General features: G+C 32.7%; 1 protein-coding gene and 1 long non-coding RNA gene across 2 annotated transcripts; one reads left to right on the top strand and one right to left on the bottom strand.

Moving 5' to 3' along the window:
* Positions 1-21,524: 21,524 nt before the first annotated feature.
* LOC109151220 lies at positions 21,525-22,252 on the bottom strand. The gene is made up of 2 exons (XR_002049267.1): positions 21,885-22,252; positions 21,525-21,768 (listed from the first exon to the last, which is right to left on the bottom strand). It is a non-coding gene; the product is annotated as an uncharacterized LOC109151220 (long non-coding RNA).
* Positions 22,253-22,691: 439 nt separating this feature from the next.
* LOC109151199 (cytokinin dehydrogenase 6-like) lies at positions 22,692-25,066 on the top strand. Its single transcript, XM_019299119.1, has 5 exons — positions 22,692-23,372; positions 23,651-23,778; positions 23,854-24,114; positions 24,215-24,477; positions 24,569-25,066. Exons 1-5 carry the CDS (start codon positions 22,760-22,762, stop codon positions 24,888-24,890), a joined length of 1,587 nt encoding a protein of 528 aa, XP_019154664.1. The 5' UTR covers positions 22,692-22,759; the 3' UTR covers positions 24,891-25,066.
* The last annotated feature ends 2,140 nt before the right edge of the window (positions 25,067-27,206 follow it).

The following is a 27,206-nucleotide window of genomic DNA, read 5'->3' as shown; positions in this document are numbered from 1 at the left end:
GATTTTTGAATTTTAGCATTTTGGAGTACAAAAAACTAATTAACCAAACACTTATATTGATTTTTAAACAAAGTCAAAAAACTAATAGTGATCAACTAAGTCAAAATTGACCTATAGGCCAACTATTTTACCAAACAGGGCCATATATATATAAAGATTTAATGGAGCCTCCCAGGTTTAGCATAGTTGGTTCATCGTTTGATTTAAAGCAGCCATTAACGTGCTCAGCGGGCCTGTGCATTGCACACGCCCAACTGGGTGCTTGGTTGCTCTTCACGCGACCAGGAAGAGAAAATCAGAGAATTTGGTGGGTCTCACAAGTCTACCTTTAATTTGTAAAACTTTATACACTTTATATCTGCTTTCAACCTTAATATATGTTGTAAAACTTTAAGGTAGTCGTCTCTCTTTAATTTGTAAGATCATATCATTGGTGTCGTTTAGCTCAAATTGTTGTAATTTATTGTAGTGAAAAATATGCACTCGTAGAGACAAACATATACACTCGAAGAAATAATAATGTGCACTTAAAAAGGAAAATAATGCACTCAAATGCAAAGAATATCTTAACTTACTTACACAAAATTACTATAATGTCATCGCATTTTTTAAAAAATATTATATTCTCCTGCCCGATTTGAACGAGGATTCGTCTGAGAATGGTACGGGCTTAAAGGTGTCTCCTATAGTTAAGGTCTGCTCAAGACATGCACCTCGTGGTCTAACAAAAGAAAATGCAATTTGTAACAACTCAATATGCAAACCTTGATAAATTTTTTAAAACAATGAATAAAGCTAAATTTGAAATCTAAACCGTAAATGTTAGACCATAAGCAGTAAAAAGTGATTTCCTGAACCAAATAAATCCAAAAACTTAGTAATAAACTCTAAAATCTAAACCCTAAGCAATGCACTTTCGCATTTTTGCGAGTGCATGTAGTAATAAATGTGCAATATGTTAATACTAAATGTGCAAACCTAGAAAATTTTGAGAAGTGCAGATTTTAGTGTTCAAATTTCAATAGTAAAGTTGGTGATAATTACGAAAATGTTATCGCGGGGCGTTTTTTTTTTTTTTTTTTTTTTTTTTTAAATTTTAAAATATGATCTTCTAAGAACTTATTCTCATATGATCGATCTAATATCTATATATATTACAGGAGGATCAAATGAGAACATGATACTCCTTTGTAAAAAGTGAAGATTGATCTCATCCGTCTATTAGAGATCATTAATGATTGAGAGTTTTAGTAATAAAAAAAAAACATACAGAGTCAATTTTATAATTATTAAAAATTTTTAAGAGTACTGTTCATTTTATAATATAATAATTATAAATTTGTAAATTTAGTAATGATAAGATCCTAGCATTTGATTTTTTAATAAGATAGTGGGTGTAAATGTGTCCTATATACACACATACACGTATGTGAATGAGCACGTGCCCACCAACCTTCATTGTTGACTTAATAAGCAACAAGAGATTGAGAAGCAAAGCCACGCGCTGTCGCTAATTTCCTAGCCTCCGTTATTGACTAAATAGCCATGCTGATCTCCACCTCTTATATTGCATGTAATTTTAATCTCTTAATTCCTTTTTAATGATAGTTGCCGTTTGCTTGGGATTTTATATATATATATATATATATATATATATATATATATATATATATATTATGGGTCAAGGACAAGAAGGCAACTCAAGAGAGAAAAACTTTTTTTTTCAATTTTTACACCTCAATCAAGTCAAAGGTCAACAATTAATCTTCCTAAGATTCTTGTTTTGTCTAGCTAACAACCCATGTCCCTCAACTAAATTAGCTACTCCATCATTAAAATAAAGGGTAAGTCGAGACTATTTTATGGATCCGTGAGACCAGTTGAATCAAGATAAAAGATATAATACATTAATACTTATTCTAGAAAATGTAATACTAATCATGAATTAAATAAATTATTTAAAATGTAATACTTAATTTAATTTTATGAAAAAACGTGATACTTTTAAATCAAGATGTAATATTAAAGGGTTGAAGAGTTACTTATGGATAAATTGATTGATTGTTACGTTACTTATGAGAGAATGTGTCATATACTTTGAGAGAAAAAGTGATACTCTTTTGAGAAAAATGTAATACTTTTAAATCACAATGTAATATTAGGAGTTTAAGAGTTATGGAAAAAATTATAATACTTTTTTTTTTTTTCTGAGAATGAAATTATAATAATACTTATTATAAGAAAAAGTGTAATATTTATACAAGAATCTTATTCGTCTCACAAAATAATATATAAGGGTATTTGTGAAATGGTCTCATAGGAGATTTTGCCTTAAAATAACAATTATCATGTTAACCTGAATCCATAATGACTATACATTTTTTTCAAAATGATTCTTTTTACAATTTTTTTTTAAAAAATAATAATAATAAATTCTTTAATAGTTAGAAGCTAGCCAATTTATAATTTTGTTGTAAATCCTTGATCAATTGGTTGTAACTTGTAAAGCAGTATACAAATACACATTATTACCTAATTGTCCAAGATTTTATGACCAAGCAGTATTAACTTATGATTTTATGTATATTCGATTATACGGTCCATATAATGTTGTTTATAACAAGATTCATTCTCACTAGCTAGCTATATATTTTAATTGCATAATTCTTCAAGAATGACTCATCAATAACGAACTAGAAAATAGTGAAGTCAATTGTTAATTGACTAGTCAACTTTATATTACTAAATAAAAAAATAAAAAAAAGTGTTTTTTGTAAAAGTGATATACTCATTATTATTAATTTGATGGTTGACTAGTTGACCGAGAGGTCAACACTAGGAGAAGCCATGCATGCACTACGGCCTTTTGCTGCTCTGCGACGACTTCTAGTCAATTGGAAGCTTCTTTACTTTAATTTGTCCCTCCAAATACACATGGTGTGTTGTTTCATGATTTTAACTATCACGAATGCGAATCAAAGCCATTGTTATTGTTTGGTTGATAGGTTTTCAGAATACTATTATAGGATTTGATTATCTCATTAATTAGAAAATTCATTCCCTAATAAAATAAGAGTTTCATTCCATTATCATCCCTCCTAATTCGTAATTTGATTTTTAAGTTTGAATTAATGCTTTTAGTTTTTTGTTTTTATTTTTATTGTTCATATTGGTATTTTGGATGTCTTTATATTAGAATAAATTGTCTTAATTTTTTGTTCTTGTATTTTTAAAGCATTTATTCCCATTATAGGATCATACATAACCAAACAACAATATTGGTAAATGGTAATTAATCATTCGAATTCCACCCTACTACCAACAAAATACTTTCACCAAAACCCAACCTATTACCATTGCCAAGTATTTGATTCAATTCCACCATACTACCAAACATGCAAAATACTTTCACCAAAACCCAACCCATTACCAGGTATTTGATTCCCATTCCAATTCCCATGTGCGTACCAAACAGACCCACTATGTACCAAACAGCTCCTACCAATTATTGTATTTTTTTTTTTTTTGAATACTAATGACTCTATTACAATGTAATATCTGTTCATAACTATTTTCTCAACCAAATTAAGCACAAAGAGCTAATATCGTGGAGGCTCAAACCCACAACCTCCACTATAAGAGAGCAACTTGGTGTCATTGGACCACAAAGTCCTTGGGCACCAATTATTGCATTTAACACCATTAAAACGAGTAAATACCAACGGAGGTCCTCTGACTTTGGTGGCACTGCCACTTTTAGTCCTCAACTTTTAAATCAACCACTCTTAGTCCTCTTACCTTTTGTTTCTAGCCATCTATGGTCCTTCCGTTAAACTTGACCATCTAATGCCGTTTTCTCAAGGATAATTCAGTCCTTTCATAATTAATTTATTAATTATTATGTTTGCCGAGTCATACCGAGATATTCCAACGTCGTTTTGGCACACAACCTTCGTACCAGCTTTTGTACGCCATTTTGATTCACGAGCTGGTTTTGTACACGTTCATAGCTGGGAAACCATTGTTTGACTATTCTGATGAGGAAATTAAACACAATAATTAATAAATTAATTATGAAAGGACTTAATTATCTTTTAGAAAACGGCATTAGAGGGTCAAGTTTAACGAAAGGACCATAGATGGCTAGAAACAAAAAGTAAGAGGACTAAAAGTGGTTGATTTAAAAGTTGAGGACTAAAAGTGGCAGTGCCACCAAAGTCAGAGGACCTCCGCTGGTATTTACTCCCATTAAAACACATGAAATATTTATGCAACAAAATCTCTGGTACTCATCGATACCCGTGTTTTTTATACCAACTTTAAGTTAAAAAATTTTGAAAAAAATCTTTAAATTAAATTTATGCCGAGTACGAGATTAGAGACGCCTTAAAATTTCGAGAAAATGGTCAAATACGTCCCTAAAATTTACCTCAAAAGTTAATTAGGCCCCTAAACTTTAAAAAAGTACAATTAAACCTTCAAACATATCAAATTAATTCAATGAAGCCCAAAAACTGACAAATGACCTGTAATAACAGGTCATTTCAATTTCGGCGACAGATTCTGACAACCGGCGACGAATTCCGGCCACCGACGACAAAATTCGGCCGCCTTCTCCATTGGAGAAGACAACCAGACGGCCGCCTTCTCTAGTGGGGAAGACGACTGATCGTCTTCTCCAAATCTGGAAGACCTTCATTTGGAGAAGACGACCAAATCTGGTCGTCTTCTCCATTGGAGAAGGCGGCCGTCTGGTCGTATTCTCTAATGGAGAAGGTGGTCGTCCGGTCGTCTTCTCCAGTGGAAGACGACCGGACGGCTGGAATCTAACGACGGTGGCCGAATTTTTTCGCCGGTCGCCGGACACCGAAATTGAAATGACTTGTAATAACAGATCATTTACCGGTTTTGGGCTTCATTGATCCAATTTGACATGTTTAAGGGTTTAATTGTATTTTTTAAAAGTTTAGGGGCCTAATTGACCTTTGGGGTAAAGTTTAGAGACTTATTTGATCTTTTCTCTAGAATTTCGGTGTATATAATTTTTGTAAAATTTAGATTTTGTCTACTTATGGACTTATTGGCGTAATAAATTTTCCACTTAATCAAATGCACAATGCAGCAATATCCTCCCACCCTACTCACTATTTAATTGGGGCAACTATATGTCACATATTGAAATTTACAAGGGGAAAATATATGATCATGCATGTCATGTGAAAAAGATAAAGTTTTGACGGTCCAGTGATATTAAACTGAGATTATAAATTTAATCTTCAATCTATTCAGATGTTAAAAAATTGTGGCGTGGATTAAAAATAACCAATGAAATGATATTGTGGATAAAGTGTAAAATAATAGTAAAAAGGACTGAAAATTGATGAAAACACGTCCAATGAATTCCAAAAGTGAGGGAAAGCTTAATAATGCAGGTACATAATTATCCTGGGTGCTTCTCAAAAAAAAAAAAAAAAAACAAAAAAAAAAAAAATTACCCTGGGTGAATTCATAACAAAATATGTTTTTTTAAATCATAAAAAAAAAAAAAATTAACTTATAGATATTTGATGTGCTCGGGTATTTACTATTACACCAAAATTATAACTAGTAATAAAAGAACTATTCGGATATTTTCTCCCATTCTAAAATGTTGAATCCCAACCCCACGGGCCAAATGCTAGTGTGCACACTTTGGACATAATCCCACATTGTCACTGCCAAGGTTCGGACATTGGTCTCTTCTCCCAAATACTGCCTACTGAACCATTGAGCTAAGTCTGTGCTAGCAATTATTCGGATATCAATTATTAGGATTAAACGCTTTTCACTATGTCAAAAGTTATAACTAATAGAAAATGTGTTGTTTTTAATTATTTCCTTATAGTTATTTTTTTATTTATTTTTTTTTAGCAATCAACACCACATTTTAATGGGTAGTCACACATGTGTGAGATCATATCACGGTTCCTTATCCGTGAGACAGGTCCGGTCAGGTCGGATCAATATAAAAATGTAATACTAATTAATAATAAATTATTTATTACTAATAAGGGAAAATGTAATACTTTTACATTTTTCATCAAAAGTATTACATTTCCCTTATAAATAATGTTGGCATGTGTTTGTTACTTATAAGGGAAAATGTAGTAATTTTGAGGAAAAATATACTATTTTAAAATCAAAATGTAAAAGTATTACATTTTTCTTCAAAAGTATTATATTTTTTCATATAAGTAATAAATATTTTATTCCTTATTAAATTAGTATTGCATTTTTTCGTATAAGTATTACATTTTATTTTGACCCGACCCATTTCATAGATACACAAATTTTTTTTATCAATTTTAATAGTATGATGTTAGACTTGACCTTCTAAGTCCCCACCCAACAATATCTTATAAGTTATAATAAAGTACACTATATAATTAGTGTGATCGAGTTGGAATATATTGAAACCTTTAAAAAAGATTTACATTAACCCAACATGTTGGGTAGTTGGTAAACAGGCTGTGTAAACTAAGGTTAAAGATTGAAGTCAGTGGAAGAGGATTTACATTGGATTGCCAATATATTGCCAGCTGTTCATTTGTAATAAAATGAATAGTTTTTACCACCTCAATTAATTGGTTGACATGGTTGAAAATCAATAACATCATTAGTCAAAATCAATATGATTTAGTAAAAACCTTTAGTTTTATAAGATAAATGCATATAAATGTCATGCGTTAATTAGCTAGGACCAAATTGTCACATGAAACAATCAAAGGTGGAGGATCAGCAAGGATAAGATATTTGATATGAACTTTGTTTCCCTACTCCTACTCCTAGCTAGCTCTATTCCTCCCATCTTTCTATTCATAACCAAATAACCATGCATGTGAAGTTGTATCATTAATTATTGCAAAGATCCAAAAACTAAATTCAATAAACATATATATATATATATATATATATATATATATATATATATATATATATATATACACACACACACACACACACTAGTAATTCACCCGCGCGATGCACAGAGAAAAAAATTATGTTATTATAAAAAATAGAAAAAATAAAAATATTTTAAATTGTTTAATATAATAATATTTTTGAGCTTCCATTGGTCAAGTATTTATTATTTTTATAGAATACAAAATTACAATTAAAATTTTGTATGGTTAATATAATTTCTAATTATGTACATATTCAAATAAATTTATAGATTGAATTTACATAATTACATTGATTTATTCTTAATTGTATTTCATCTATATTATAATTTTCACAATATGAATAATAACTAAGATAATTACATTTAGAAAACAAATTTCAAATTTTGTATGAGTAAATTTAAACTCTAATTGAACACATTTTTTTATATGATTATATAATATATTCTTTATGCACATGTCATTACATAAACCCAAATGTCATTCTATAAGTCCAAGACCACTTTTTGTGGAGATAATTCGAATGTATTTTTTTTTTCTTTTAAAAGTCCTAAGTCAGAAAAACATTAAAGACCCATACGATATATACATTTATATATAATTAAATTTTTATTTATGGCTGAAATGATTTTTTTTTCTGAAGTCCAAAAATTGACCCACGGCCCGCAGCATTTGCTTTCTTCATCCCTTCCCGCTTCTGCCATTTCTTTGAAGCATTTGAGAGGGAGAAAAATTATATGTAGAGGCTTGCATTAATTGCACTGTTTTAGATATCGAATAGGCTTTCATTAAATTTAATTAATATTGTAATCCCAAGAAGCACCATAAATAACAAAAGCATATCAAATAGACTTTCATTGTAAAGCCAGAGATTTAATTAATATTGCATCGATTCATATTTTCTATTAATCGGGAATCGAAATCCTTAATCCTAATATCATAACATTTAATAACTCCATTAATTCAATAAATGTAATCCTTTGTTATGGGCGAGAAAAAAATAGCTATTTTATTTTTTAAATGTTGTGTTTTTTTTTTTTTAATAGTAAAAGATATTGTGGCTATTTTATATTTATAGCTAGTAATAATAATAATGTTGGTAATTAATTGTAACATTAATTACTTCCCAAACCATATAGCTTTATTATAGTTAAGATATATAGGATTGAGCTCACATGAGGACAGTAATATATATATAGAGGATTGTGCAGACAAATAATGGGCAAATGACAAATTAGTACTAGGCACACAATTTAATACACAAGGACACACTATACATACATGTAAACATCAGGTTCCGAACACATGCTCTATTAATTAATAAACTTATGCACAAGACATACAAACTATGACACATGACTACATTCGGTCATGCACAACTAATGGCACACGACTACATGCATCTGTCCTCATAGTCCTCTATAATATAGTTGTCCTCATTTGAACTCAACATTATATATATATATATATATATATATATATATATATATATATATATATATATATATATATATATATATATATACACACACACATATATATGTTCATATAAGAACCTATATTAACATGCGAACCTGAGAACCAATATGGGCCATTTATCTAGATTAGTGGATGGTGCATGTCTTCTATAACACAATGCACACATGTAGTGCACTGCAAGCACAATGCACACACGTAGTGCACTGTAAATACAATGCACACACGTTGTGCACTACGTCCTGGGTTGACTTTTTCCATGCACCATGTTCTGAGCCGTTGGATGACGCAACATCAAGGGTGTGCACATGTTCTCAGGTTCACACAATAAAGTAGGTCCTCACCTGAGCATAAACCTTTTTATATATATTCATGAATATATATATATATATATATATATATATATATATATATATATATATCCATGATCATAAGAGACTTAACTACACTTCCTTAGGTGAGAACGTTTGATAAGCATGAGTGGACACCATTTACTACCTGACATGCCTGGATGACCGTGGAAACTCTGTAGTAGATTTTGTGCACTCATGCTTGTTTGTACGTTCTTACTAAGGAAGTGTTCTCATTTGAATACAAGCCCATATATTATCTTAGGTGCGAAAAAAACTCCTAGGTAAAAATTGAGGTGAGATCTAAGCCGTTGATCTAATCCAGATCAACCGCTCATAATAAAAGAATTTTTTTTTAAAAAATGCTTAACTTCCCGGAAGTTGTATTCTTCAAATCGCAAGCCTGAAGGTGAGGAACACTTTTTCAATCGAACAATTAAGGTGAGGAACACTTCTGCAATCAAATTCAACAATTACTAATACTTAATGAAATAATTCGCACACTGAGTTGACAACCAAAAACCTTAATCAAGCTTTAGTCAACTAATTGGAATTAACACTATAAACAGTCAACCAAAGTTATGCACCATAAGGTTTAAAGTTATGCACCTGAAAGTTTAAAGTTATGCACTCGTAGGTTCAAAGTTTATACACCCCAAAGTTTAAAGTTATGCACCATAAATATTCTTTTGAGAAGCTAATAAAGAATATGTACACTCGAAGAAAAACTATGCACTCGATCGAATAGACAAAAATATGCACTTGAATAAGGAAAATAATGTACTCATCTTTTGAGAAGCTAATAAAATAAATATGCACTCGAAGAAAGAAAAATATACACTCGAAGAAGAAAAATAATATTCTTGCTAGGGAGGCCTGTTCCGAGTTAGGTTGTGGGGAGTGGTATGACACACCACCTGCTCTTCTTGAGAACAGTCTTATTCGTGATTTAATGCATGCATTAAGCTTTCTTTTTCAAAAATAATAATAATATAATGCACCCATCTTTTGAGAAACTAATTAATAAATTAAATATGCACTGGAATAGACAAAATTATCACTCGAAGAAGAAAATAATGCACACAAAGACAAAAAAGATATGAACTTATTACTTACACAAAATTACCATAATGCCACCGTATTTAAAAAAAATTATTGAGAAAAGGGTCAAATAGGCCCTCGAACTTTAGCTTAAAAGTCAATTAGGCCCTTAAACTTTTTAAAGGTGCAATTACACTCATCAACAATTCATTTAAGTGCAATGAAGCCCAAAAATAAATTAATAACCTGCTATCACAGGTCATTAGGGTTAAGGCCACCTTCCGGTGAATTTTCCGACCAAAAAAAAAAAAAAGTGACCGGCGAAATTTTCGGCAAATCTGGTTCAGTTGCTGGTCACCTTTTTTTTGTCAGAAAATTCGCCGGAAGGTAGCCTGAACCTAATGACCTGTGATAGCAGGTCATTAACTTGTTTTTGGGCTTCATTGCACCTAAATGAATTGTTGATGGATGTAATTGAATCTTTAAAAAGTTTAGGGGCCTAATTGACTTTTAAGCTAAAGTTCAAGGGCCTATTTGACCCTTTTCCCAAAATTATTCAATCTAAACGATTCATCTGGATTATATCAATGGTTGAGATATAACTCTATTTTTTATCTGAGAGTTCATTCGCATTTGACACACACACTCTATTTTTTATAGAGTTCCTTCGCGCGCGGACATACACCATGTTATAACCAATGATATATCCAACGTTTGTTTGTGCTAGTTTAGCCTGTTACCAAAAAGTCTAACACACACACACCAAGTTGTAACCAATGATATATCCAACGTTTGTTTATGCTAGTTTAGCTTGTTACCTAAAAGTCTAGCTAGTGTATATATATATCCACAACTCCTAAATTTCTAAAAATATAAAAATATTTTGCTCATCACACACTAATTCTACTTCTGCACAAATTACTCTATTAACACATATACTTATAAATTAACTAAAATATGTAGTAATGGATATATATATATATATATATATATATATATATATATATATATATATATATAATACGTGAGATAGATTGTGCACAAAAATATGAAACAAATAATGTTACAACAATCACTCAAATTGCTCTCTATATATATAAGTTGTGTCCTACCATAAGATATAATGTTTCCTTAGATCTGAACAAGATGAGCATGCTTAAGATTGATGATTGGTCTTGCTACATCCATGCCAAATAGGCGGGGTCACTCGATCTCCTCAAATTTTCCATCTTATCTTTAATATAATAATCAAGTTTGAATATTGGAAGAAAACATCAACATATCTGAGGAGATTCTAGATAACAACTCTAATCCAAAGAAGAGGAATCAATGGCATATTTTAAAAGAGATTATTTTTTAAAATAAGCTTGATGAATACATGCAAAGTGATGAGCTAGCTAGTTTGTTGTATATTGTAGAGGAATTAATGTTGCACCATTGGGTATCTTACTTGATTCATTACCGCTACGTATCACGTAGGTGGTATGAATCTAAGATAAAAAGAAATTATGTTTGACCTAATCTAAATCAGTCTTGCTCTTTAATTTATACCAAGTTAAATTTATATAAAAAACATTTTTGGAAGTATATAATTTTTATATTATTGAGATTAATCTATATTATTGATTAAACATTTGAATGTAGCTCAGATTATGTATGTATGTGTTTGCATGTCTATATATAGGTGATGTTGTAATGAGAACATGCGGACTTGTACATAAATGCACAAAAACGTCTACAGAAATGCACAAAATCTCATACTTGAGTGCACAACACAAACAATATACCCTTGAAATAGTTTGTGTGCTTTATATAGATACGTCTGTGTATTTATGTTGGTTCGCTGGTGAGAACGAATGCCCATGAAAGAATTGAGAACCAATTGTAGACGTCCATGTGTCCAAATTTAATGAATAAGATGTAATTAAAAAAAAAACAAAACAAAAAAAAAAAGACGCGGTGATATTTTCATAAATAACTCAAATTTTGATGCAAGTAACATGTGTTAAGGGCGCGTTTGGTTCAGGTCATCTTAGATTACCTAGGTCATCTGAGTCTGGTAATGTTATATTACCTTGTTTGGTTCAAGTTATGAGATTACCAGGTAATGTTATATTACTTGAAAGCTGATGTGGCGGTAATGTGATTACCCCCATTTTTTTTTTTTTTAGGTAATCTTAGATTATCTTGAATTATTCCAACTTTGCCCTTGTTAACTAATCTTTATATAATAATAATAATAATAATAATGATGATGAAATTAATATATGTTTATATAATTAAATATACATATGTGTATATTTATATATTTAGTTTTTTTTTAATATTTAAGTTTTTTTAATATTTAAGTTTTGATATACATTCATAGATATAAATAAAAAAAAACACACATAATATATATATATATATATATATATATATATATATATATATATATATATATATATATATATATATATATATATATATATTGAGGGCATTATTGTAAATTGATCCATATAACCTAAAATATAACCCTGAACCAAACAAGATAATATTATATTACACTATCCAAACCAAACACACAATGTAATCTTACATTCCCAAAATCTCACATTACCCAGGAGGTAATCCTATTACCTGGGGTAATCCAAGATTTCGTGAACCAAGCGCCCCCTAAAAGTGAAGTAATTGATGCAAGTGTGCAAGTAAAATCACTTAAAAGTGCAATCATTTTCCACTTAATAGTGCAAGTAATTTACCTTTTTAATATTGGTGCACCTAATGATAACGTCGTTCATATTGGTGCACTTAATGATAACGTTTGGTGCAATTAATGGTAACGTTAGGTGCACTTAATATTGATGCTCAGTGTACATTATTGTTGCTCTTTTAATACTTTTTACTTGCACTTAGGTGCACTATATGAAACTGTTACTTACACTTTTAACACAATTTACTTGCACTTCAATGTTCAATTATTTTTTAAAATGCCACCGTATTTTTTTTTAAAAAATAGTGTTTTTGATCCACTAGATATGGACATGTGAACAATTGCGATTGGTTCTCAAACCTCTTCTAGGCATGTGGTTCTCACATGATCCATCTCATATATATATATATATATATATATATATATATATATATATATATATATATATATATATATATATATATATATATAATCATCTATTCTATCAAGGTTCATCAATAGTTGAGGGTTAGGTTTTAGTATAAAAAAAAAATATCATGTCAATTTTATAATTACAAACTTTCAAGTTTGTAATATTTATAAAAGTAACCTCACCCTTTTATCCCTTATTTTAAAGTAACCTTCAATTGTTGATCTATCCAAATGGATAGATCAAACCAATTCAATCATCACTTTTTACATATATTGGAGCATGTTATCAGCTAAACCCTATATGATACAAGAGTAGTATTTTAAGGGAGACAATCCCTAGCCAAGTTGGTCAAGCAGTTGGCTTGTTAATCACAAAATTTTAAGTTTAATTCTTGCATTCTCATACTCACCTTAGGGGATGTATTCAATCTGGATGCATGTGTATGGACTTTAATTTTTTTTTTAAAGATTTTAAAAGTTTTGTGGTATTCGATTTAAATTTGTAAAGAGTCTTTAAAAGTATATTAGTATTCAATTTATAGTTTTAAAAAAGTCGTTAAAATTCATAGGTATTCGATTTAGACTTTTAGAAAGCCTTTTAATTTAAAGTTTATTGGTATTCAAAAAGTTATTGACTTTACAGACCTGAGAAACTACGATTTTTGTAGACTTTTTCTTCTCTAATATAAATTGTTGAAATGCATCCCTCATATCACAAACTTTTAAACTTCCTCAACAAATTTTTTCTCCCTAGATACTTGAACAAAGCAAATTTTTCACCTTTCACTGCACCGTCAAATTTTACTATAGGTTTCATAATATTCATAAATACGTGTATATTTTTATTTTTATTTCTTTTATATTTATATTTATAATATAACTTTTTTCTTTTTTTTTCTTGACAACGGGTTGCTAGATTGCTATTTGTAATATAATTAACTGTCTGAATTACAATTTCATCATACCAAACACTTCATTACCGGTGTTATTGTAAAAATAATTATTAAAAAAAAAAAAGAAGAAGAAAGGAGAGGGGTGGGGAGGATAAAGAGGAAGCAAAAGACAAAAGAAAGATGATTGATTAAATGAGGAAATGAAAGTGGGATAGGGAGACAAGACAAGATAAGAAAACATAGATTGATTACTGCTAATTATCTCATGGATCTTAGGTTTGGAGATGGAGTAGTAGTCAATCTGCAGAGCTACCTAGGCCTCTTGTCCTGCATGCTGACCCATAGACAACACCCCCCACCCCCCCACCCCCCACCCCCCACATTTATCTTTATTCCATATATCTTTTTTTTTTAAAGGAATATTCCATATATCTTTAAAGTATTTCAATCCTCTTATGCTTGCTGCTTTAATTACATAATGGCTCGGTCTACTATACAATTAGGGGATCTAATTAAGTCATCCGCCCCCTAACGTGGCGGTCAGAGCCGTCATGGCCGGCGCCGTGGTGCCCGGTTCTCCTACGTGTCGCGTTATCATTCGACAATCCTTGATTCTCTTGTCCACCAATTATCTGGCTTATCATTATGCTGACATGGCCTATGCCCCCTCGTGGCATTTTTTTTTTTCTTTCTTTCTTTTTGGGGTGATTTAAAAGAAGGCAAGGCAGATGACTTGCACTTGTCTACCCAAAATTATATTCAAAAGGGTTTTTGGGGTTCCCAACAAGGAAGGGGTCCCAATACCCCCATGCATGATGGTGGCTAGTACGTGTTACTCACCATTTATTTACTCTTTTTCTTTTTGGGAAAATTTATTTACTCTCTTTATTCCCTTTGAAAAATATTCCACAACTTTTACCCTATTCTCATTTTTTAAATGAGTTAATACTCAAAATCGTCCTCGACTATAGTGGTTTTTCTCAATTTCGTCCTAAACGACTTTGGTGACCTAATATCGTCTCAAACTTTTGTGTTTCGCTCAATTTAGTCCCAGACTTTTGTGTTTTTGCTCAATTTAGTCCCTCATTTGTTATTCAGTCCATTTGGTGTTAAATAAATAGACAATTCAGTAATTTTAATATTGGCATCTCTTTACTCATAGACATGTGAATTGCGAAATCTCTTTTTTTTTTTTACGAATTACTCTTAAAACTGCGAATATAAAATTTGATTTGCAGGTCCGGGAGTAATTCTGGGTGTAATTCGTACAAGAAAGTGGAATTTCACACTTCACAAGTTGAAAGTAAAGAGAGATCAATATTGACATTACTGAATTGTCCATTTATTTAACACTAATTTGACGGAATAACAAATGGAGGACTAAATTGAGCGAAACACAAAAGTCTGAGATGATATTAGGTCACCAAAGTCGTTTAGGACGAAATTGAGAAAAACCACTATAGTCGAGGACGATTTTGGGTATTAACTCTTTTTTAAATTTATAATTTGTTAAACAAAGAAAAAAAAAAAGGACACAAAATGAGTCTCTTTTATTTATTTATTTATTTATTTATTATGAGGAAGGGATGAGTCTCTTAACATTGATAGCAATCACTTAATAGGAAATACAAAAGTCCTTTCGAAAAAAAAAAATAAAAAAATAGTGCACATGTGTTCATTTGATTTCCACCTTGTTGTAAGTGAGAGTCTTTATGCTACACAACTCAAACTGCTTAAAGCGTTGAATTGTATTTATATTAGTGTAAACTAAAGTCACAATCGTTTTCAATTTAGGACAAAGGGTGCTACTTAAAAACCTAGGGCCCTTTTTACTAACGGGAAATTGTTTTCTATTTAGAAAACTTGTTTACTAATACTTATTTTTTTAAAATTTATTATTCTTTTAGATTAACGTTATAAAATTAACACAAGTTTAATTTCGAGTGATTTTTAGACCTTATATTTAAAATATTTGAAGATATGTTTGGTTTAAATTGAACAAATATAATTTTTACTTTTAAGTCTAATATATATATAAAAGTTTGCATTTGATATCCGAACCAAATTTATATCTGTATATAACATTACTAAAAATATATTCGAACGAATAACCTATTAAGTTCACCTAAAATTTAGTTTAGATAATATTAATATAATTTTAGCTAATATTTAAAATATGTTTGGATATATTCATTTGAATGGCATGTACATAAATATATAATTTTTACTTTGAACTCTAATATATGTAAAATTTTAAATCCGATGATGGGGAATATTCCCCGTTACGACCCCCCCCCCCCACCCCCCACCCCCACCCCTATACGCTCACGCTCTCGCTTTGTAGTTGGGTCGGGGTCAAGCGATTCGGGTCAACGGGTCAACGTCAAACCCATCACCCTTGGGCCTATATAAAGGGCCTCAACCTTTCACTTAACGGGCTTCTGCTCCTCTTCTCTCGAGTAGTTATGTTGTGCATCCGTATGCACCATGCATGGTGCATACGGATGCAAAAACGACGTCGATTTATTAAAAACGTGCGTCTCCTCTTAAAAAAAAAAATCAGGTTCGATTCCCATCAACAACATTATGTTGTTCATTCATTCTAGAATTTTAGTTCATAGATTATGGAATTTTAGTTCATTGATTCTGGAATTATAATTCATCGATTCTGAAATTGTAGTTCATCGATTTTGAAATTTTAGTTCATTCATTCTGGAATTTTTAGTTCATAGATTAGATTCTGGAATTTTAGTTCATCGATTCTGAAATTATAGTTCATCGATTCTGGAATTTTAGTTCATATGTTGTTGTTGGGAATCGAACCTGATTTTTTTTTTTAAGGGGAGACGCGCATTTTTAATAAAACGACGTCGTTTTTGTGCATACGGATGCACAACATAATTTGCCCTCTTCTCTCCGCTCTAACTCTCACACACACACACACACACACTCTCTCTCTCTCTCTCTCTCTCTCTCCCTCTCTCTTCCTCTCTCTCTCTCTCTCTCTCTAACTCTCTCACACACACACACACACACACACACACACACACACACTCTCTCTCTCTCTCTCTCTCTCTCTCTCTCTCTCTCTCTCTCTCTCTCTCTCTCTCTCTCTCTCTCTCTCTCTCTCTCTCTCTCTCTCTCTCTCTCTCTCTCTCTCTCTCTCTCTCTCCAAGATATAGAGTTCTCCCCTCTCACTAGAATAGGCAATGTGCCATGTAACACACAAGAACATCAATGAATAAAAAAGATATTTGGAGCTACTTTCTCTTGTCTATTCTCTATATTGTCCGTACATATATTACAGTTCATATATACACGTACAGCCGGGAATTAACCGTATCATCCGATATCCGGACTAAACTTGTATTATGATATAATATAACTAAAAATATCTGAATCAATAATCAATTGAGTTCAATCAAAATCTTAAACTTTATATAGAGTTGAATTTTTAATTTTGATAATGTGAATAATGTCTAAACTTTAAGCGTAAGTAAATAAGTTATGTTTAAATAAGTAATGCAAGTAGAAAAGATAAACGATGGTGATAAGTAAAAGAAGATGATAATGAATGTAATTATAGTAATAAATAAATATGTAAGTAGATAATGGTGGGAATGTGGTTATAGTGACATACAACCAAATAGATTATAAATGATTTTGTTTTCTATTTAGAAAATAATTTTTAAAAGTTTTCTAACTTCTCAAATTCTCTTTTTTTCCCAATTAAATGTGTACACTTAGAATCAATTTTTTAATAATTCATTATCTATTTTAAACATATAATAATATAACAAATTCTTCATCTCAATTAAGAAAATCTAAAATCACTTTGACTTTACCTAAATTGAAAGTGGTCACCGCTCAAATTAATAACTCATAACGACCATTTAAAATATTATGCCCATCCCATTTATGCTGATTTTTCTAACACTATCGACACAAAATAAATAAATAAATAAAAGAAGAAAAAGAACAATAATTGCAAGTACATCTATATACGAGCTAGTATGATTCGATCTTTTTCATTTTATCTGTCTTTTATTTTTTTAATAATTCATTACTCAAATTATTTATTTTTTTCTTCATTTGGTAATTTCTTTTTATAAATTTTAAATTCATCGTTAATAATATTTTAAATATTGTTTCTAAATACAATGTATATAAATTTTATTCACTAATACTACGTTAAATATTAAAATTAATTTTAAATGATCCGAATCAAATTTTGTTAATTGAACTAACTAGACTCAAAATGAGACAATAGTGCATTTTTGTATTTCTTTGTTATTTGACATTTACATAAATTTTGGACTAATTCAAGATGAAATTACTATCAAATTTAGTAGTGTGAGTACACGTACGTTATGTCGTTATTTATATGGCACAAATTCTTGGATAATTACAACTTTGATTTCCAATATATCTTTTTGTTGGCCACCTTAATTCCTTTTCATTTCTTTATTAATGGTCGGTCGATATATTCTAGAAGCTTGTGCATAGATTAGGTTTTATTTACCCACAGAATTAGAGATGTTTTACAATTACTTTTTAAATTCTATAATTCACAAACTACATAGAAGATAGTAAGAGCATGTAATTGAACCCGTGACATTATGGTACTAAAATTATGTCTCATTCACTTGACCATTTCTTTTGAAGAAATGAAATAGGAAAGTATTTATATTTTCATCTAGAAAAAAGGGAGTTATTTTATTTTATTTTTTAAAATTTATAATTAAATAATTATCGAACAATAAGTTTTGAAAATGTAATAATATTAAATGCAAAATATAAATTTATAAGTTTTAAAAATGTAACTCATTGATACATTCACGATCTGCTGAACAACATCTTCCTCATCAAGATCAGTCAGAGTGAGATGCGCAATAGTCGTTGAAGCCATACTCAAAACAAACAAGCAGAAGCCGATACGAAAACCAGAAGATACTCACACTCGGAGAAGACAAAACTCGCGAAGGAAGCGAGAGAGAAATTTTACATGTTATTTTAAGAAAATAAAAATCAATCGACCGAGTTGACCACCGATACGGCTGAGTTGAGTGATAACTCAACAGAGTTAGGCGCCCAACTCAGTGCCTAGGGCGCCTAGTCAGTAGACAAAAAGTCGCCTAAGGTTGAAATTTCCTTGAGTTAGGGGTGCCTAGCGCCTAGGACGATATTACAACCTTATATATATATATATATATATATATATATATATATATATATGGGTTGGCTCCTATGAGAACCAACCCCTATGTGAGAACTATGGACTAACAGTAACACCATAAATTTTACAAGATCAATGGTCAAATGTGGCTCCCAAATTTATGGCTGAATCCTGGAAATCTAGGGTGCATGCATAGCTTAATAACTAATTAAGGGTAAATCAGTAAACGAGGAGCCCAATAACTAATCCCAGAAACACATTGCACAACCGACAACAGCAAGGTGCACAATTCTTAACAATGGGTTGCACAACCAACACATGCGAATGCACAATCGTACCACCCAGAATGCATGCTCAAATACAAAGGCTACACTACCTAAACACAAAAACATATAATAATAATAATAATAATAATAATAATAATAATAATAATAATAATAATTTATTTCAAAGAACTCAGGAATATGCTAATACTAACTCTCTTTCTCATATCTCCTCCCCCTTCTCCTATCAAAATAGTTATTCCCCGAGAAAATAACTCATTCTTAAATAAGCCTACTTACGAGAATATTATTCCATCCCACATATTCTTTGAATCAAATTGTTCTTAAATGTGCAACTAGTCTTATAGATAATGTCACAAGGTAAACATAGTATCAATATATATATATATATATATATATATATATATATATATATATATATATATTGCAAGTGGAATTATCCTTATTAAATTCTTCATTTCACACTTGAGTCCAAGATCTGAGGATTTGAGTGCAAATCTATTCAATATAATTGCAGTCCATAATTTTTTAATCTGAAAATGCATAACTGGAAGCCGGATTGAGACAATAATGGGGTCTCATTTTATGTTATCACACTTTTTGTATAGTAGAATCACTTGGGTGTTGTTCTTCCTCTTTTTCCTTTCTTTTCATTTATTCATTTCACTATTATTATATTCAAAATAAAACTTTTGTGGTCCCAACACAACATTTGGTCTGAAAAAATGAAGGCTGGTTAGGGCCGGAGATCTCACCTTCACCCCTTGTAGGAATGGGAAATTAGCTACATTGGTGAATAAGATTTTATAGATTTTGATGAGCTCATGTTGTTATGAGATAATATTAAATAGAGTTTTTCTAAAGGATTGATTGACACCGGAATCATAAGTACTGAGTACAATTAAAAAATAATGCTCGCATGGGCAGCTCAGTTGGTCAAAAGAGTAAAATTTGAGACCCAGAATTGTCACTAGCGACAGTGTGGGAGCAATCTCTCAAAGTAAGAGGGACTCTTTGTGTGCAGTAAGCAAAGTTTTAGCCTTTGTGTTCAACTGAATTACCATGATTTACATCCTCGCAGATACTCTGTCAAGTCAGGGCGTAGGGCCCTTGGATTGGGGATTCAACCTTTTGAGAACAACAATTAAAAAAAGAGTAAATACCCAAAATGGTCCCTCAACTATAGCTAAATTCACAAATTGGTTCTCGACTTTCAATTTTAACCAATTAAGTCCTTAACTTTGCAACTTTAACACGATTTGGTCCTTCGAACACTTCTGCATTAACGCCGGCGCCCGCGCCGTCATCGACGATCTCCAGAAGAACCCGCAGCTCTCACCAGAGCACTTCACCGGAGCACATAGAGGTCTCCAGGATGACGCTGCACCGGTTCGAAAACACGTTGTCTTCTTCACTCTGGTACGAACTCAACTACATTGAATCAAAAGGGAGGATGAAGAAAGACGACAGGATTTGGTAGATTGCTTTCGGCGGCGGATTCAAATGTAACAATGCAGTCTGAAAATGCAATCGGAACCTTAAAAAATTGACGATGGACCATGAAATTACATATATATCCTCAAAAATCACAGTCAACAAAAGGTCAAATAGACGGAGAACCAAATCGTGTTAAAATTACAAAATTAATGACTTAATTGGTTAAAATTGAAAGTCAGGAACCAATTTGTGAATTTAGCTATAGTCGAGGGACCATTTTAGATATTTACTCTTAAAAAAAATAGTATACTAGCTAGATGGTACTTATTATCCATTTACAATTGAATATATATTCAAAATTGTGTTCAAGGATGATCCTCGTAGATACTAACGTTAGTACTCCGTATTATTTTGGGTAACGCCCCATTATAAGCGCAACCATCAGCTCAAGGGAATCAAACTCATAACCTCACAGGGGCAGCGCGATCAGGTTCGCCCTTTGCCACTGCGCCATATGGCACTAACGTTAGTATTATTGTTGGGATACATAATTGTCAATAAAAGCATAAAACAATACGTGTTAGAAGAGCTCCACATCTGGTGAAAAACAATAGTTTTGACTACATTAAATAATCAAGAAAGTGGTGATCTTTTACACACATACTATTTGCCCAAATGAAAAGGACATATTTTACCAGAGATAAAAAAGATGAAGAGAGAGTGAATTGGTGGATGATGAAGAAAGAAATGAGATGAGATTAGAATGATCTCCATTCTCCATAGATGACTGGACTCTCTCTCTCTCTCTCTAGCTTTAATGTTCAAGATAAAATATGATGATAAAGACAATAAACATTATTCCATCCATCTTTCAAAGACAAGATGATCACCCACATCAAAAGAGTCTGAGAATATCTATGAATCTAACCCCCCCTTACTCATCCAAGTTCAGAAAAGCAAACATGTCTGCATAAAAGCAGGCACACAAATTCTTATTATATTGCCCGGTTTGGATTCCATGGCCAATCTCAAGATATAAAGCAGCCACACAACACTCGATTATCTATCTGTAAAACAAAAACAAAAACAAAAACAAAAACATCATAGTACAACGTTGAAGCTAAGGCGGGGGGGGGGGGGGGGGGGGAGTGTTTGAAAAACAAAACAAAACCATGATTCCGACCTGGTTGTCGATTTGTTGGGTGCTAGGTCATGAAGACTGACTCTGGCAATGGCAGCATACTGGCAAAACAAAAGACTCTTTCTTTCATTGTTTTCTCCGACTTTCGGCCCTAGCTATTATGCAGGTCCCAACCAACAGCTATAGTCTATAGATCTTCCCTCAATAACAACACATTTATTCCAATTTCACGTGTCATATGGACCCCCAAATACCATGCCTGCACCCCCCGGTCCACCCGTCGCTTTCATAGATCTGAATTTAGATACGATATGTTTTGAATCAAAACTTACCAAACTCATATCCTCAAAGTAACAAACTAAAGAAACCACCGAGCCATGCACAACTGTTACCTTTCCTATAATGGCAAAGCTAATCCTCAACATAGTAATTGAGTAAAGATTACGATGGTTTTGTTTTTAATGGAAAAAATATTTTAAAAAAGGTGAAAATATGGAATCAACTGTAAGTGAAAGTGAAAAGATTTGGGAAATCTTTGTTGTGACTTTTTTTTTTTTTTTTGGGGCCTTCAACTTGGCATATGTGATGTTGTGTTCCTATAAATTAAAGAAGCAGAAAAAAGGGAACTAAAAATATTTCTCAGACTATCCCACCAAAAGTAGCAAGTCTTCATACGGAATGCTTACCATTGAAGATTGAAGGTTGAAGATCGGTTGACTCTCCCACCCAAATCTCCCTTTAAATTTCCTCCTCGACTCTTCACCCTTCCCCGTTCTCGCCTCTACTTTTTCTTTTACTTTGAGCCTGAAAAACAACAGAAAGTTTCCGCCTTTGCCTTGCCAAAAACTCTCTGGAAGAATTTAACGGGGAAAAGCAAAAAAAAAAAAAAAAAAAAAAAACAAAAACAGAAAAACACAATGAGATACCTTCCAATCTGTCTTACCAAACAAAAGAACACTCTCTTCGTAACAATCTTGTTACTAAGCTGCATAACTATAAAACTCGACCTCTGTTTCTCCAGTGTCCCGTCTTCGCTGAAGGCGCTTCAGCTCCACGGCCATTTCAGCTTCGAGAACAACGAATTTGCCGCCAGAGATTTCGGCAACCGATATCGTCTCCTCCCTTTGGCAGTTTTACACCCCAAGTCCGTCGCTGATATTTCCACAACCATAAAGCACGTTTGGCAAACGGGGCCAGGTTCAGAACTAACAGTTGCAGCTAGGGGCCATGGCCACTCGCTCCAAGGTCAGGCGCAAGCACACCAAGGAATCATAATCAACATGGAGTCGCTCCGTGGAGGTGACAACATGCGTGTTCACGAAGGACGCTTCCCCTACGTGGATGTCCCGGCTGGGGAATTGTGGATAAACGTGTTGCATGAGACCCTGAAATATGGATTAGCTCCGAAATCTTGGACGGATTACCTACATCTTACAGTTGGCGGGACTTTGTCCAATGCAGGGATCAGCGGGCAGGCATTTCGACATGGCCCCCAAATCAGTAACGTCCATCAGCTCGAGGTCGTTACAGGTATGTATAAGACGCTAATATACACTGCATAACAGAGACACCACACTGCTGGAAATTATGGAATTTCCGACCACTTGAAAGTGATCTTAAATCAAGACGAAAGCAAAAAGTGGTCGGAAATAGCAATAAAGGTTTTTTCGGATACCAAAAGTGATCGGAACAAGGCTTTCGACTTGATTTAAGATCACTTTCAGGTGGTCGGAAATTCCATAATTTTCAGTAGTGCCAATCAATGGGCAACAACCAAATATCTGTAACACGGCCTAAACTGATTGCAGGGAAAGGAGAAGTTGTAACGTGTTCAGAAGAACAGAATGCTGACCTCTTCCATGGAGTGCTGGGAGGACTCGGGCAGTTTGGGATAATAACTAGAGCAAGAATCTCTCTGGAGCCAGCGCCAAAGATGGTAAACGAGCATATACATAATAAACGAACTCGAGCCCTGTAACAGATTTCTAAGATTATCTTCGATTGTTAACAGGTGAAATGGATAAGAGTACTCTACTCAGATTTCTTCACATTTTCCAGAGATCAGGAGCGCCTAATATCTGCAGAAAACACATTTGATTACATAGAAGGGTTGGTGATTAAAAACAGGTCAGGACTGCTGAATAACTGGAGAGCATCCTTCGACCCGAAAGACCCAGTTCAAGCAAAACAATTTGTATCAGACGGAAGAACACTATTTTGTCTCGAATTGACAAAAAATTTCGATCCCAATAATGCAGAGTCAGTAAGCAAGGTAAGGCAAAGCACATCGCATCTTGTAAGAGAGTATTATTCTTATTTACTCCAGGTTTCAGGGATATACTCTAAACTGATTCTTAAATTGACATTTCCAGGAAATCGAGAGCTTATTATCCCAATTGAGCTACGTACCATCAACTCTGTTTATGTCAGAAGTTTCTTATGTCGAATTCTTGGACCGAGTTCATGCATCAGAGAAAAAACTGAGAGAAAACGGATTGTGGGATCTCCCTCACCCGTGGCTCAACCTTCTAGTTCCTAGAAGCAAGATACAATCTTTTGCTTCAGAAGTCTTTGGCAATATTCTACGAGATACGAGCAATGGCCCTGTTCTCGTCTATCCAGTAAACAAGTCAAAGTAATAATCTTACAAAATATATCCTTTACTCAAGATTTAACAACCCTGTAACATCGTTCACAGTACATTTTTTTTCATCTTTTTTTTTTAGGTGGGATAACAGGACTTCATTTGTTCCTCCAGAAGAAGATATCTTTTACCTGGTGGCCTTCCTATCACAAGCAAATCCCACATCCACAGGAACCGACAGCTTAGCTCATATATTAACTCAAAACCAAAGGATTCTTGATTTCTGCGAGGATGCGCATCTTGGGGTAAAGCAATATCTCCCTCATTACAAGACACAGGAGCAGTGGCGGGCCCACTTTGGTCCACGCTGGGAAGTCTTTGTGCAGAGAAAATCAACTTACGATCCATTAGCTATACTTGCTCCTGGTCAAGGAATTTTTCGAAAAGCAATATCAGTTTTATGACACATGCTGCCTTTAAGTAATTACCGAACACAAATGACCTTGCAGTTCCTTAGCTCATCAGAAGAAAATTATTAGATGTCATTTTGCAGAAGATACTGGAAAATAGTATCCCCAAAAAGAAAATATATACCAAATATCCAAGTGAAAAGTAAATTACATATTTTAAGTTCTTGACTGATGCTTTGTGATAACTAGAGGGTACCATATTCCCTATCTTTTATGACTAGCCTATGATAATGCACATATTCCTCTTATGGTCCATATCTTTTTATCCACTTCAAAACTTCAACCTCTTAATTGTAAAAGTAGCTATCTATAATCCCCCAACAATACAAAGTTAACCACTTTTAATTCTTTTGTTAATAGTGCCATTAAATTTGGATGGTATCCGTGACAAAGGAACTATTGGTCGATAACTAAGTACGAAACAAATTGAAAGAAAAGTTGTGGCTAACTTTATCCTCCGCTGTTAGCCACTCAAATATGCAAAGTTAGCCACCATCAAGAAAGCAATGATGTCAATAACAGTGCTTAACGTCACATAATTGAGGGACCACGAGTAGCCCACTTTTGAACACAAAAATGGTAAAAATAGAGACCAAACAAGGACTACTAATGAGAATAATGGAATATTAGAAAACCGAAAGAAACATTTATATATGACGATGAGATATTTAAAATAACAGAAGCAAGTTAAGCTATGCCAAAGTTAAACATTTGCTCAAATAAAGGAAGATCCAAGTGAGCACCTCTATATTCACTCCAGAACCTTTCTTCTAAACATAAGTGATTCTTCCAAAAACATGGTCACAAAACACACAAACTTCCACACATTCATTGAAAAAAAGAGAGATATTTTTCTTCAGTACTAGGTGGCTAGCATGAATACAAAATAGGTAACGCATTAACATGACAATTCATGAACCAAAGTTTCAAAAAGGAAAGTAACTTTAACTAGTACTCCATATAAAAAGAAGGCCCTAATCAAGAACAATACAGTAGTCAATGAAATATGAGCAGCTAAAGAGCATGGCCAAAGGACATGTAAAAGTTGCACCTGTTGAAGATTCCAAAACAAGCACAACGTTGAAAACCATGGCTTTCTTCACAAAAATCCATTCCCACAATAAGATGGTTGGCTAGCATGAATACATAATAGGTTATTAGTAACATGACTATTCATGAAAAGAAGCTTCATAAAGTAGGTTTAACAAATATCAAACAGAACCCTAGTAGAGAATAGTTTTTAAGTCAATGAAATATGAGCAGCCACAGAGCAAATCTGTAATGGCTGGCTAATCACCAATGCATCTGATGAGCCCTCACGAGTTTAGCTCAATAGTTCATTAAACTGTATTTGAGAGAAGAGACCAAGGTTTGAACCTGGGGGTGGTAATATAAGAATTATGCCTAAAATGGGCAGATCTCTCGTGCACACCGACATTTGACCATATCTGCTGAGTTATTGAGTCACTCTAATTTACATTCTCTAAAATACTCTATTGGATCGGGGTGTGGAGGGTAGTATAGGAATTATGCCTAAAATGGACAGATCTCTTGTACGCACCGACATTTGCTTAAAATGAACAGATCTCTTGTGCACACCGACATTTGACCCTATCTGTTGAGCCATTGAGTCACTCCAATTTACATTCTCTCAAATACTCTATCGAATCGGGGTGTGGAAGGCCTTGGAGTTAGGGATTCAACATTTTGAGAGAAGAAAATGCATATGCTGAATAATTACTCAAGAAAGTATTTGAATTTTCTTAACCCTATCCTTCAAGACTGTTTTTGATATTCCTTCAAAAACAAATATATGCAAAGAAGCTCTCTCTTTACAGCCTTAACCCTATCCAAACGTTAGACAAAATCAGCACAACTATTGGGCAATTCGAAAGGCTACATATACAATTTTTTACAAAATGTCAATTGTGATTGTTTTTGAGACATATTACATAAACTATATTGTGAATCCTAAAAACATCCAGTTCTTCTTTCGAGTGTTTAAAAGAGGGAAAAAGATCATTCTTGAGCAGATTATGAAGAACAATTGCAATTTGCAAAGAAGAAGAAGAAAGATTTTTGTTTCTAAAAGGAAGTACCGCTTTTGTTTTTTCAATTCTAAAGCTGAATTTGTTAAAAATTACGTTTAGAAGAACAAAACTTTATAAGAATGCATACTAACGACCACTGATGTTTGTCGATTTTGTGATATAACTACAAAAGCTTAACAATTTATAGTGCGCTTTGAGCACGGTGTACATAAGAAATCACACAATCCCCTAACAAGTAATTTTGGCACACTTTTTGTAA

The sequence above is a fragment of the Ipomoea nil genome, unplaced genomic scaffold, assembly GCF_001879475.1.
Source record: "Ipomoea nil cultivar Tokyo-kokei standard unplaced genomic scaffold, Asagao_1.1 scaffold0268, whole genome shotgun sequence".
NCBI lineage: Eukaryota > Viridiplantae > Streptophyta > Magnoliopsida > Solanales > Convolvulaceae > Ipomoea > Ipomoea nil.
The sequence above is the reverse complement of the archived record's forward strand: the minus strand, read 5'-3'. Positions and strand labels throughout refer to the sequence as shown.

What these genes read in the sequence shown, in the direction of transcription:
- LOC109151199 (XM_019299119.1), top strand. Translation starts at nt 22,760, where the DNA reads ATGAGATACCTTCCAATCTGTCTTACCAAACAAAAGAACACTCTCTTC. An exon ending in TGGAGCCAGCGCCAAAGATG is followed by an intron (nt 23,779 to 23,853) that starts GTAAACGAGCAT and finishes GATTGTTAACAG; the next exon opens with GTGAAATGGATAAGAGTACT. An exon ending in ATGCAGAGTCAGTAAGCAAG is followed by an intron (nt 24,115 to 24,214) that starts GTAAGGCAAAGC and finishes TGACATTTCCAG; the next exon opens with GAAATCGAGAGCTTATTATC.